General features: G+C 30.0%; 1 protein-coding gene and 1 pseudogene across 1 annotated transcript; one reads left to right on the top strand and one right to left on the bottom strand.

Annotated features, from left to right (window-relative positions):
• Positions 1 to 3395: 3395 nt before the first annotated feature.
• Positions 3396 to 6904, bottom strand: LOC107428329 (uncharacterized; annotated as a pseudogene).
• LOC132803146 (uncharacterized) lies at positions 6245 to 14681 on the top strand. The gene is made up of 3 exons (XM_060815401.1): positions 6245 to 6405; positions 13920 to 14095; positions 14336 to 14681. Exons 1-3 carry the CDS (start codon positions 6245 to 6247, stop codon positions 14593 to 14595), a joined length of 597 nt encoding a protein of 198 aa, XP_060671384.1. The 3' UTR covers positions 14596 to 14681.
• The last annotated feature ends 45 nt before the right edge of the window (positions 14682 to 14726 follow it).

Genomic DNA, 14726 nt, shown 5'->3' with positions numbered 1-14726 from the left:
CGGAAACGGTGAGAATCGCCGGAAAATTTCAATTCGCGGCCGCGGACTTCACCGGCCCGATCTGGGCGCGTCCGACGGCGGCTGGCCGGGAAATTTGGAGGCCGAGGTCGCGAGGAGGTGGGCTACACCGGTGGCCAGCGCATGTGGCATTCCGGCGACTGCAATCCGGCCAAACGGTGGTCAAACAGAGAGAGGGGGAAAGTCAAAGGAGAGAGATAGAGAAAAATTTCTGCGGGTGTGTTTTGATGGCTCGGGGAAGAAGAAGGAAAAAAAAGAAAAAAAGAAAAAGAAAAAGAAAAAAAAGAAAAGGTGTTTTCCCACGTGGGGAAAAGAAAAGAAAAAGAAAAAGAAAAGAAAAAGGAAAAAGGAAAAATAAAAATAATTAAATAAAAAATAAAAATATTATTATTTAAAATAATAATAAAAATAATTTGATTTTACACATGGTTGACATGTGGCTTCTCAACATGGTGACACATGGTCACCTTCATTAAGTCACACGTGGCACATCGTTACGCGTTTAAAAATAATATTAAAATAATACAGTATTTGAAAAAACTCTACCGATCCATAACTTTCAAACCACATGTCCAAATTGGACATGCCGCTAGTCTACCGACTCGTATCGACGAGCACGTCACAACCATGCATGAGTCAAAGCTCAACCTTGCATGAATAAAAAGTCAACTCCGGCACCTCTTGGACAATTTGGACCTCAACTTGTTTTGCTCATAACTTTCAAACCGTAGCTCCGTTTCCAACATGCTACCAGTCTACGAACTCGTGCCAACGTGTACTTTGTAACGGTACCTCAGTCAACCTAGAATTCCAACCGGAACAAAAAGTCAACTTTTGACCCCTTCGGTCAACGATCAACAGTCAACCTTGGTCAACGTGCAAAAATTCCGACATGGTTCGGGATGGGGTGTTACAATAGGTTTCATCGGTAATTACCGAAACCCCTATGGTAATCACATTTTACCAATTTTTTAGCGCCCACAAGTCCCCTAATGTGTGTTAAATGCAACAACATGCAAAATATACTTTCTTCAATGATCCTCAAGAGAAAAAATCCCAAAAGTTCTGAAAAAGTTGTTAAATGGGCACAAAAATTTGATTACCATAGGGCCTTCGGTAATTACCGATGAAACCTATGACAATCAATTTGTTGTTGCTGGAAAAATTACCGTATGTCTCATCGGTAATTACCGAAACTCCTATGGTTATCACATTTTACCAACTTTTTGGCCCTCATAAGTCCCCTAATGTGTGTTAAATGTAACAACATGAAAAATATACATTCTTTAATGATCCTAAGGAGAAAAAATCCAAAAAATTCTAAAAAAGTTCTCAAATTGCTAAAATTTTTTTTCCACAACTGCATAATTAATTCCCTCCTGACTACTCTCTTTTGGACATACTACCATGGAGCCGCATTTTAGAAAAGATTGGAAGAAGCTTTCAAGCTGGGAATAGTCTCCAATTTAAAACTAACTAAATTTCAATACCTATCATTCAAACAAGTTCAAATGGCCCCAAACTGGAGAGCCAATATTTGAGAACTCAATTACCATCCATTTAAATTCTCATCCTTCTTATTTCTTGCTTTTCCACATCTCAAACAATATGGAGAATTTAATAATAAAATTGGATCCTTACATTTCATCTTGACATGAGAATCATGTAGAAAACTAAAAACTAAATTTGAATTAGCAAGATAAAAATGTACAAGTGTTTTATGAATAAAATCTAGAGAATATTAAAACTCCTACAAAAGGCTCTATTGGTATCAATCCTAATTTGACCCAAAGTTCCCCATTAATGTCAAAATCTCGAACACCAATTGGCACCACAATTGGTATAATGCCAAACTTTAGTGACAGCATTAAAAGCATACAGGGCACCTCCACTATAACGGAGACCGATTTGATAGCTGGATGAAATCAAACGAAATATCTGTGGTTAGTTATAATATTTAGCATACAAGTTTCAAAAAAAATAATTAAATACTTAGAGTATCCATAAAGAAGTATAAAGGTTCAAATCTAACAATTGAGGCAATAGCTCATACCCAGTAATAATAGAGGAAAGTAGTAAAACACACTTGCCTTCATGAACATTAAGGTAAGACCCAATTCCGTGGCCTATACCATGCCGATAATCAAGACCATTTTTCTATAGTGGAACTCAAGCAAGAATGTCTAGGGCATTACCTAAAGGAAAATGAACATGTACCTTCCTATCACACAATCTTACAAGAATATAGTCAATATGTTTCACTTAAAATGAAATAATAATTTAAAAAATAAAATAAAATATCGTTGGTTCCATTAGAAAATTGAGCATTCCCAAGTGCAATATGACCTTTGAGGACCTGCAAAATGAAGCAAACAAAATTACTTTGCAAGACTTGAAAAAATATAATAATAATAATGATAATAAAAAATAAAATAAAATAGATTAGCACTTACTGCGGTATAACGTTTTCAACTATATCACTTTTTAACAAGAAGTGTAAAACATTGGGGTATTATTATTTTATTTTGTTTAAGAAGTTATAAAATTCTTGAGAATGGTTTAGATTATATTAGTAAAAAAAATTCTGTGTATGACATTAGAATTGGATTGCACCTTGTTATTTATTGTTGCTGGTGTTGGTTTAGCCATCGCATTAATTAACCATTTCTTTTATATATAAATAAATTATATGTTTATTTTCCTTTCTAAGTACTTCTTTATATCTATTTATGCATAAAACAAAATAATGGGAAAGGCAAATATCAAGAGATACTTTCTAATAATTGGATGATAATATATTCATAATTATCATGATTAGATTCATCCTCAGTTTTCTTAATTATACAACAATGATAAAAATAAAAATAAAAACTTTGATTTAGAAAGCAAATGGTAAGGTCATGCTTAAAGCACCACAACACAAAAGAAGCTGGGAGTGTCCAACTGGCTGCTTTAATACTTCACCAATCAATAAAAGAGGATGATAAAACCTAAAAACCATAAATTTTTGGTACAAATTTTTCAATCACAGCCATATAACTTCCATAAGGCTTTAGGTTCCTTAACCTTTTGAGTGGATGTGAGAATAGACGTCCAAATTTATAGCATCTTCTTTGATAATGTTAAAGAGAAAAAGAAATTATTTTGATAGGGGCATGAACTACGTCAACAAGGCAACCTGTCCTCGTCGGTCTCTTTTACTTCAATCATCTTTTTATTTTTATTTTCATATTTGCTGCTACAAGCAATTGCCTTTTCTATATGCCAAGAGAACTTCTCTTTTTATTCCCTCCATAGAACGTGTCTGCATAACCATATAACATAGAAAAAGATACGCAGTAACTTTACGACCTCACACTTGTTGGAGAATTTAAGTATAAGTTGATAAAACGCTTCCAAAGATGAAAAAAATCAAAAACCACCACAGGCTTCAAGACGTATCATTCTAGTACTAGCCAATACTCAGATTGAAAATCAGATAAGACATAGCATCAACATACAAAAATAGTGCTACTGATCCTCTGATTTGCAGGTCCAACCAACAAATAGTACACGGAAAAATCGACTAAGACGTGTCAACAATGATGAAATAAAATGTCAATGCATAATAACCAGCATGGCAGGTGAACCATACCTATAAAAAAGTAAGCAGCACTGTTCCAAGCCCAAAGAGACTCCAACCAATTCCAGAAATCACCCACATCAATGCTGCTAAAACCTTCAAACGCACCTTTGAAAACCATAAATGTTGCTGGTGGAAATCCCATAAATCCCAAAACAAGATTACGAGATACTCTTGAAAAGTTTCTCGAACTCGGAACTCTAAGATCAAGCTTCGAGGGATGAGCTAGTAAACACATTGGGACAACAAGTAAACCCCAAATTTATACTGTAGCAAAGTTAATGACTAACATGAGACATAAACCAATGAAGGCAACTGAGATAGTCAATGATTTCAACATAATCAGCTACCGGAATACCAAATTTCCATAGGGAGTTTAAGGATCTAGCCACTTGTCCTGCTGATTCGAATAATTCTCCCAAAATCTTTAGCCATTTGGAGTCAAGTACAGACCACATCTTGTCCACCTTTGCCCACAACCCTTGCCTATGTACAGCTAAATAGTTCACAATATTGATGAGGTCAAGGTTTGGCATCTACCCATTTGATGCCTCGGCATAGATGCTAAGGCTGTCCTCAGATTGTTCCTTTTATCCACAACCTTAATGACAAGGGCTGCAGCCATAGTCCCAGCACGTCAAAATTCATCGTATATCTTCCTTTCAACAATTGGGTTCTCTTCCACTTCATGCACATTATTGATTTCAAGACATATTTCCACATCTGCTGTGTGCAATCTGGCAAATAGTGGTGTGTGATATTCTCTTAGCCATGCAGCAACTGCTGCATATTCTCCATGCTGGGAATCAGCACCCAGCCAAATAAGATCCTTGGCCAGCCAAGTGACACGGGTGAGCAAGGAAAATACCGAGTATGCAATGCCTAAAGACAAAGCCTCGCCCTGATTAATTTTCGCTGAATTGAAAGGTGTTACAAGGACAATTGCTTCCTTCCCATCACCACGTGGTGCTCTTATTATTCCAACAACATTGGTGCTGAACAATTGATATTCTGTTCAGTTTTTCCAGAATCTGGACCAGAAAAAAAATGTAGCGGATGAAACTGAACAGCCTGAGGCCGGAACTTGTGATAGTTAACTTTGGCACCCAAGTCTGGCATATACTGTGCTCTCAGTCTTTACCTCTCTCTGAATCAAAAGATTTAAGAGAGAACCAAGTAAGAACACACTTGCATAGGATTTCTTCTTTTCCTAGGTTATCTACATTATTAAGTCAAGCTAAGGGAAGCAATAAAAATGCATTTGCAACAGAGAACATAAAAAATATCCCAGGAAATAGGAGAGGTCCCATAGTGCAAAGTGCATATAATTTCCTACAACTATTTTGCTAAATGTCTTGAGAAAGTTGAATAACAACGTATTAGAATCTCTAATGCACTAAGTTACAGCAATAACACCTTTAATATACATCAGCAACACAGATAAAGAATTAAAAAGAAACATTAAATTTGTTTAACCAAATTTCCAAAGCATGTAAAGAGAAACACACTTCAACTCACATCAAATCCCCTAGATACATGAGCTTGGCTACGACAAGTTGATCTAGATACTTAGAAAACCAAGCTAACTTCAATCCTATTGTTCAACAATCTTAGAGGTGGGTACCCTTACATATATATATATATATATATGCATGTCCAGTAATAATCATATAAAAATTTCGAAAATTTGCTAACATAGTATAGAGGATTATTCCGTGATAGAGCTATAAAACTATTTTACAGTAATTTTCTGAAAAAAGGAACTAGCATTGTTTCATACTGCAGATACAAAATTGAAGCGGTTAAATTAGAATTCACAGAATTAAACCGAATAAGGAAGCACATACATTCCTGCACCTCGAGATTTGGAATTGAGAGCAATTATGTCCTTCACCCATTTATTTGCCTCCGATACATCCTGACTGGAGAGCATGGGATTCCCAGAACCTGTTCAAGTTAACATTAAAAATAATTCGAAACAATCACCACAGTTAAGCAAACTTTAACTGCACTTTGATTTTTATTTTATGGTTTTTACAAGGAATTGAAATTGACCTGGCATGAGGGAAATATTGTCAACCTTTTGGAGGTTTGACAAATACACACTACTTTAGAAACAAAGGATCATTGATATAAATTTTGGAATTTAAAAGAAATAAATATTAATGCTTAATATATCTTAGGAATATATTTAGATGATTTAAATTTTATTCAAGGAAATTTTGTTATTAACTGTTTTCATTTTTAAGTAAAATATAGAAAAGGGGAAATATCATCGACCACTTGGAGGTTTGACAAATATACACCACTTAGACCTTAGCTTAAAGTCTCATCATCTAGACACCTGGATTTAACACCCCGAAATTAATCAGTAAACACATTGTATGGATTATACATATAAATATATATATATATATATTACAAATTACTAAGACAGAAAGTTACCTAATCTTGTTTGACTCATAACCGCTGATACCAGCCACTTCTTTAAGAGCATCCCTCCACTGCTGCACCATCTCCCTTCCGTCTTGTTCATGTTTAGCAAATGCTTCTGCATAACCCTCTTGCTGTTTTCGTACAACAGATGGTTCTATGCCATAAAAAATGGGTACAACAGCACTCCCATTTCTCTTGCATTCGAGTATGCGAACCACTTCATCCAAACACCATGTGGAAGATGCAAAGTCTTGGGAGAAAACTATTATGCAAATCTTAGATTCCTTAATGACCTCCATGATTTCAGAAATTCTATGGCCACTTTCAAGGTTCTCATCATCTTTGAAGGTCACGGTATGCTTTAGATCCAGAGCATGATAAAGATAACCAGTAAAACCATCTCGGGTGTCCTCACCCCTAAAACTGAGAAATACATCATACTTTTCTCGAGAAGAAGAAGAAGAAGCAGAAGCCATGTTTATAACCTGCAGCAAATCTTAATCCACAAGCAAATTAAGTAATTATAAATTAATTAGTAACAAATTGAATGGAAGATTGGTATTGAGGTAAGCTAACTACATGTGCCTCTGTTATCCATACCTTTGGCTACCAACGACGTTGCTGCAGCTAGGTTCCGTCCGATGCGGTTTCGCTCTCTCCTACTGTTTTTTTCCTTTTTTTTTTTTTTCTTTTTTCCAGCAAGTCGTCTACCCACAACACCAAGACCGTCTTCCTGATCGGTTGCCCAAAACGCTGTGCTTCTCTCTCTCTCTCTGTGTATTATGGAGGAGAGAAGAACATGGGAAAAAGGATTCGCAAGCCGTGTTAACTTTATCAGTCAACATGTAGCGACAAAGACTTTATCAGTCAGTAGCCTGCAGTGGTTGTTACCAATATACAGTAGTATTTGAACGTGGGCTTTTATATATATATATATATATATATATATATTATAAACCAATATACAGTGGTTATTACCACCGGCCATTATTGACTTCATGTGCAAAGTTTTTATTTTCTTTCGCAAATACAATATATAAATTAACATGATGTAAGATATTAGCATGATATTACAATAATAAACTTGTTAAATACTCTATGATAAAAAAATGTGTTAAATACTTTATTACCGTGAGTTACAAAGACATAATTAGTCCCTTTGGAATGGCACCCACTGCTGCTAATAACCCCACGTCCAAATTTTACTCGAATCTAAAATTTCACATATGAAAAAATACCGACATTGCCATTAACCTGTACAGCAAACGATATTTTGAAATCATTATAATTTTTTATGGACATATGCTAAACTCAAAAAGGGTTGATATTCTAATTACAGGCCTTATTTGAATCCATTTATATATCCTAATACTAAAGACCAAATATTGGTCATTGTGGCTTGACTTGTTGTGTACTTGTCATGTGGAAGACGAAATCATGAAAAACCTAATATTGAAAAGTAATTGGACTAATTAAAGCTTATTTACAGCTAATTAAGAAAATATGAAGTTGAATTATGTCCATAAAAGTAAACCATAGAGGACAATATTCACTAGGGAACGAAAAATGTATGAAATTGGACGAAAAACTATTAGATGAGAATTAGAAGATTTTGGACTAAAATGAATATGTAAAGATTAGAAAATAATGAAAATAATGTTCATGATATCAAGATTCATGATTCAATGGGACAACTTTATCATATACATTTGAAGCTTGAAATTCTCGTTGGTTTAATACGCACAAAAAATAAAAATAAAAAATAAAAAATAAATAAAGTTTGGGTACTTTCTGTTAAAGTTACAAGCTACAATTCTGGATGGGCTAGAGACCCATCAAAATGCAGACCACGCTAACCTACCAACGTTTTTTGAATCAAATTCGTAAGCCCAAAACCTTAAAAAAGAGAAGTGGCCCATTCTCTTTGTAGATGTCCAATTGGAAAAATCGCTTGGAACCAAATCCAACAAATTTCAATTGCAATTAATTTTCTGAAATAAATTCAGTTTATTAATGTAACTTTGTAACTTCCTTAATCTATGAAACAGATAATATTCATAATTACATACGTTTTCTTTACATCTGTTTAAGGCCTATTTTTGTCATTTTATTGAATAAACTAGTATCAATCCTATGTGATGTATGATATATGCCACAATAGATGATTACAATAATAATTTATAATAATTAATTCTATTCAAATCAAATTAAATTAATTAATTAATTATGTTATTTGTTATGAGTAAAAAATAAAGATCATTGATAGTTTTTATGATTTTCATTGACATTGTTCAGTAATTTTGTAAGAATTAAACAATTTGATGTCTTTTCAATTGATGCAGAAGTGCCACTCTAAATTCAATTAGAAAAATAAAAAAATGATAATAAAATAATAGAAATTATGCAAAATAAATTTAACAAAAATCAAATGATTATACTAATTTATAGAGAACAAATAAATTAAAGATTTTTAAATACCTTATAATAAAAAATACTTTAAATATAAATTTAGTCAACTAAGTAAGAGACCAAAAAGTAATTATAACTTTTAGAAAGTTAAATAAAAAAACACTATAATAAAAATTAAAATTAAAAAGTAAATATTATTTAATAATTGTATGTCTGATTGATTGGGAATTTAAAGATGTCTTGAGTCTATTATCTATTTATAGATGAAGATCTTCAAAACTAGATAAGAACACAAATATTATTTTGAATAATAAATGCAAATTTTCTACAATACATAAAATCTAGCCATTATTCCAAATAAAAAATTATTTTCTTCATTTCCTGAATTAATTTAAAAAATGATCATGTATAGTTATCATCATTTTCAATCTGAATATTATAAACCTAGCCTTATTTATGCCCTCATTCATTGAAGGAAAAAAATTATTTATTTCAAAATAAAATTAAATAATTAAACTTATTCTAGCCTCATTTGCTCCAAAAAAATAATTATTATTTTAAAAGAGTATTATCTGTCTTATTTAGATTCATTTATTAGCTTCCAAGAATTAAAAATAGCTTTATCCAGACTCTTTTAATTCTATAATCAATTCTCAAATTTATTATTACTATTTAAAAATCATAATTTGGATATTTAGAAAAAAAAAAAACATAATTTGGGTATTTTGGATCAATATTTCTTAAATAATTGGCTATCTTTATGTTTTTTTTCCCATATTTAAAAACCCAAATAAAATTAAATACAGCTTAATTATCAATCGTAATATTAATGAAACATAAATGATATTTAATCAATATTTATAAAGTAATTGAATTTTTTTAATTTATTAATTGGAGAATGTTTGCACATAATTAATATTCTTAATTTTTGCTTGGTTAAAAATATCGTTTTTCAAGCTTTGAGATTAATAATATTCGTTTATGGTGAAAATTTTCAAATTTTACACTTTAAATCTCAATATCACAACTAATATTTCAATATGATCTTTTTTAATTGTCTATATTAATTACTCATTGTGATAATATGTATAATTTAAAATTTGAATAGGTTTATATTGAAACTGCCCATAATAAACTATTTATTATTAGTAAATAATGTCTATAAATAACTTATACGAGTTAAATTTTTCAATTTTAAATTTTAAATATTAAAATTTAAAGAGCCTTATATCGAAAATTTTAAAAATCTAAATTGATAGGCATTCAATATGGATAATTAATTTCATAACTTACAGAAATGAAAAATTCATATAGGTTAACATTTTCAAATTTTAAATTTTAAAATTTCAAATTACTGATTAACTAACTTGTGCATATTTAATGTCAATATTGTATATAAGATAGTTTGTTTAGTAAATTATACGATGTAGTTTTCTTTATCTGTGTAATTTTTTTTAATTTATTAATATTTCATCTTTTATATAGAAAGTATTTTTTTCATTATTTGTTATCATATCTTTCACTTGGTTAAAATGATATACTTTTAAAAGTAATAAAATATCTACAAAAATGGTAATTAAATTAATATTTAAGAAGTAATTACAAAAAATACTAGATAAATAAACCTAAATAAATAAATTACTATTACACTTTTTTTTTAACTTTTGAAAGGAAACAAACTAAATCTATTGATAACATGTAAAAATAAAAAATAAAATTATTAACAGTCAAAAAAAATTATTAACGGTCAAACTTTTATATATAATAGAGATATTTATATTATAATACAATATAAGCATCAGCAATGGAACAAGTCAAATTAACACATTTTGAAAATTTTCAAAGCAATCATGTTATTTTGCCTATGAACTTTTATATTCATTTTCTTTTCATTTATACTTTTAAAGAGCATGACACTCATACATCAATTGTAAGACTTGGTCGGTTTTCTTATTCTTTCTAGTACCACATCAATATACAGTTCTTTTAATATGTTGACATGATAAATTATTAATTTAGAAAATAGAATAAAAAAATTACATGCAATGGATTTTAGCACGTTTGGCATATCTTTTACTCAAAAGTTACTTTTGCAAATATTTGAACAATTTATTAGAAAGTACTTCAGATCTTAAAAAAAAAAAAAAAAAAAAGCTTTTTAACTAAAATCAATAAAAAGTTACATAAAACACTCCTAAAAATGAAAAAAAAAAAAAAAGAAAGAAAGAAAGAAAGAAAGAAAGATAGGAAAAAAAAAAAAGTAAGTAAAAACAAAAATTATTCTAAGCAAAACCCAAGTATGGTTGCAAAGGGCCAGGTCAAAAACTTTCCAGCTCTATAAATAATATATATATATATATATATATATATTACGACCATTGCTCCTTGGATCTAAGTACATGTGCCTCTGTTCCGCACCTTCGCTCTCCGATCGCTTTGCTGCAGCCGCGTTATAAAGCCTTTAGCCTCTATCTTGGGATTGAGTTTTAAAAAATCGATATTGATGTTCATATTGAGAATTTAAAATACGAAAAATTTGCATAAAATTATCGAAAATCGATAAAAAGTTATAAAAATGATGGAAATTTATTTAAAAAAAATTAAAATTTTTATCAAAACTTTAGAATTAGCTTATTTAATCTATTATTTATCAAATTGATTATAAAACTTATTAAAATATTAAATGGATGTTATATTCTTCTTAATGAATTGATTTATAATAAGCATTAATGACCGTAGATAAATTATTATTGATAAAAATATATCAAATATACATATATGATAAAATTATTTATTAACTAAAATATATAAAATAATTATTACAATTATGTTGTAGTTCATAAATGTCATCTTAGTATAACATAAAATTTCTGGGTAGTTGAAAATCATCAGTTTTCTACTCATTTTGATTTTGAAATGTGAAATGTAAGAAATAGTTATGAAAAAATGTATTTTTCTGAAAATTTTGCATATAATTATTAATATGCCAACCATATGGATCTTGCATTATTGGTTGACTATGTACATAACTACTACTCTCTGATGGTTGAGTTTGAAATGGTACCCATGAGTTGCTACTTGATGATATTCCATAAATATTCATTGAATAAGGGTTATGAAAATGACTTCCAACCCTCATAGATACAAAATTCACAGAAATCGAATCTTCTTCTTATTGTGACATCTTCATTATAGATTTCTCTTTACGTATATATTCTTTTCCAACAGTACCGAGTCCTTGACTTGCATCTCTACTCCCATGATCTTCATCTTGTGTTGCATGTGTGTAATATTGTTCACCAATAAATGGGCTTAATCCAGCTTATTGACATAGTGATTCCCTTTGGCCACTACCTCTTCTAACTTCTAATTCAGATAATTTATTGAAGTTTTTTTTATCATCACTAGAGCTAGAGTGACTATTAAAAGTCTCAAATTGTGAATATGTACCACCTGATGGAGTTGAATCACTAGTAGTTCTAGTTTGCTCTCTAATAAACCTTTGAAATGAATCACCACTACTAGAATTTACTTTTTCAGCAATCACTTTGAACATTTATTCCCTCTTTTTCAACTTGTTGAACAATCTTTGGATTAGGCTTTCCTTCATGATCAGCTAAATGAACATCTCTAATCCAATTGTACATTTGGTTGCCCCCTTATCATCATCTTCTATTATAGTTGCAAATATTATTATTGGATCCAAATCTTAATGATTTTTTTCTTTAGCTTCCATATTCCTCAACGTGAATTTCATATTATAATAACAATAGACTAATTTTGCTTATATTACTAAATGTCTAAAAAGTAATTAAAGGGTAAAAACATTATCAATGAAGTTAATTTGATAATTTTTTTTTTACTAAATATCAATAATATTTTCGAAATTTCATAAAAATTTCAGAAATTTCCATAGAAATTGTAGATTTTTTAATCAAATCGTTAAGGATTTGATGTGGATATTTTACAGAAATTTCTATGGAAATTTTGGTAAAATTTCAAAAATTTCGATGGATATTATAGAAGTTTTATCCATTTCCATTTTAAACCAAAATTTTATTTCAATCATTTTAAATCTTGGCTGAGACTTTTAACCCTTATATTATATTTCCCCAAATATTACCAAAATAATAATAATAATAATAATAATAATAACCTAATTTGTTAAATTATTTGGAATTGCTTGGAAAAATACTTTTCACATAGCATTGCAACTTCCAAGAAATTAAAGAAGACTTTTTCTTTTTCTTTCTTTTTTTTTTTTTTTTTCTTTTCCCCCTAATGAAATTTTTTTTATGTGAATCAACTGAATTGCATGTTTTTGAAACAAATTAATTAATAAGGTCTTGTTCAATTTTACAACAGCCTTAAGTTTTGGTTTTTTATGTTTTTCTGTTTGACTGTGTGTAGTTTGTTTCATTCAAATATTAATTAATGTTAATTAAGGTTTTTTTTAGATATCTTAATTAACTAATTTTTTTTTATAAAAAAAAGTACTAACTTAAAAATATAGTAAAGCATATACTGTTTTTTCTTTTTTTCTTTTTGGATCAAAAGCTTATATTTTATGCTGTTGTGATTAGCAAAAATTGCAAAGCTCCAATTAGCTCCTTAATTTCTCTATCTTCGATCACTACCTTCCGTCCATCATAATTTATTATGGCAGAGTAGAAGTTCAATTTAACATTAAATTCGCTTCCTTCTCCCTCTCCTTATTATTGTGATGAATTATAATAATATACAAAATGGAAAGAGAAAAATATGATATTTTTGTAATATTTATTCTTTTAATAGGAATAATTTATTAAATAAAAAATAATAAAAAATAATACAGTACAGTATATTGTTGTACCAAACAAAATATTATTTTATACGATTTTACATTAAACACAGCACATATATAATATAATACATTCCAGTACAATCCAATATAATACAACTCATACCAATACAATCCAATTCCTATATATACAATGAATTTATTCCTATGTTCTACTTCTCTTTTTTTCTTTAAAATTTATTCTTATAGAACTTAAAAATGGAAATTTAAAAAAAAATTAAAAAAAAAAAAACTAAAACAAACTTTTTCTCAGCCCAAAAAAAAAAGGACGGATATTTAAAGCAACAACTAGCACCTTTTACTTCCTTTTCTTTTTTTGTTTTTGTTTTGTTTTTTTTTTTTTTTTTTTTGGAGAGTCATTTACTTCCTTTTGAAGTACATAAATTTATAAAAAGAAAAATGCAATCATACCATGAGCATAAACCCCAGCAAAAAAATAGAACAAAAATATAAATAGATATAGTCATTAATAAATTTAATAATATAAGAAAGCATTAAGAAGCAATTTCTTTTACCAAGTCCACTCACATAGCCAAACAAAAAATGACATCAAAATTTACAAGCAAGATTTAATCTTTTTCCCCAAAAAACAAGGACACCTTATCGCTCACCATGTATCCTATATGTATTAAGATATCTTACAATCCCGAAATCTGAATCTTCTTCTTTGGCAGAAGCAGAGAAGAAAAACGAGAAATTTGAAGAGGATAATCAACAAAATATTGGAGCGAGTTCGATACCTCGGCCACGGGCTGTATTATCAAGTCCGAGTATGAGAGTTGTTTTGGAAACCATTGTGTTTACATGACTATAAAATTGTTGCTTCTTAAATCAAAGTCTGCAACGTGGTGCCTTGAATTGCTTTATAAATGTTTCTTTTATAGTTCCATCAGCATGTATCTGCCTAATTGGTCCATCTGTTAGATAGATGATTTGGTTCAACTATTGGGTTTTAATTATTTACTATGAGGGATGCTTAACACATTCCATTTGGGCATTTTTCGTTTCAGATAATGATGTAGTTATTGGGAATAAAAACAGAGTCAAAACAGAAAGGCCATCGGTTTTGAAGAATCGTAAGACAATTCAAAATCGACATGCACTATGTAAGGTTATCCCAAGCCGGACAGCAGAAAATTCTATGAACATGAAAAAGTCCAAGGAGGTTCCGGATGAGAGCAATCTTAAAGGCAAAAAAGCATCAGCAGTAACAGTTCCGAGTCAGAGACGAAATCCTAGAACCGGGAAACCAAGCTCTATTAGAATTTGAGTGTTTGTTTTTTGTAATTGCCACTATATCAAGTGCTCATACTTGATGGAATATACTGATACAGAGCGTTGTTAGCGTTTGCTTCATTGTAGTTTTATTTCACATGATAGAATTTGCAGAATCAATATTTT

This window comes from Ziziphus jujuba, chromosome 3 (genome assembly GCF_031755915.1).
Source record: "Ziziphus jujuba cultivar Dongzao chromosome 3, ASM3175591v1".
In the NCBI taxonomy this organism is placed as follows: domain Eukaryota; kingdom Viridiplantae; phylum Streptophyta; class Magnoliopsida; order Rosales; family Rhamnaceae; genus Ziziphus; species Ziziphus jujuba.
This window is presented reverse-complemented; position numbering and strand designations above follow the sequence as displayed.

Bases quoted from the DNA above. Each gene is read 5' to 3' on its own strand.
- LOC132803146 (XM_060815401.1), top strand. From the start codon at position 6,245: ATGGGTACAACAGCACTCCCATTTCTCTTGCATTCGAGTATGCGAACC. The intron at 6,406-13,919 runs GTTCTCATCATC...CCAAAAAACAAG, and splicing joins ATTCTATGGCCACTTTCAAG to GACACCTTATCGCTCACCAT. The intron at 14,096-14,335 runs GTATGAGAGTTG...TTTTCGTTTCAG, and splicing joins GGCTGTATTATCAAGTCCGA to ATAATGATGTAGTTATTGGG.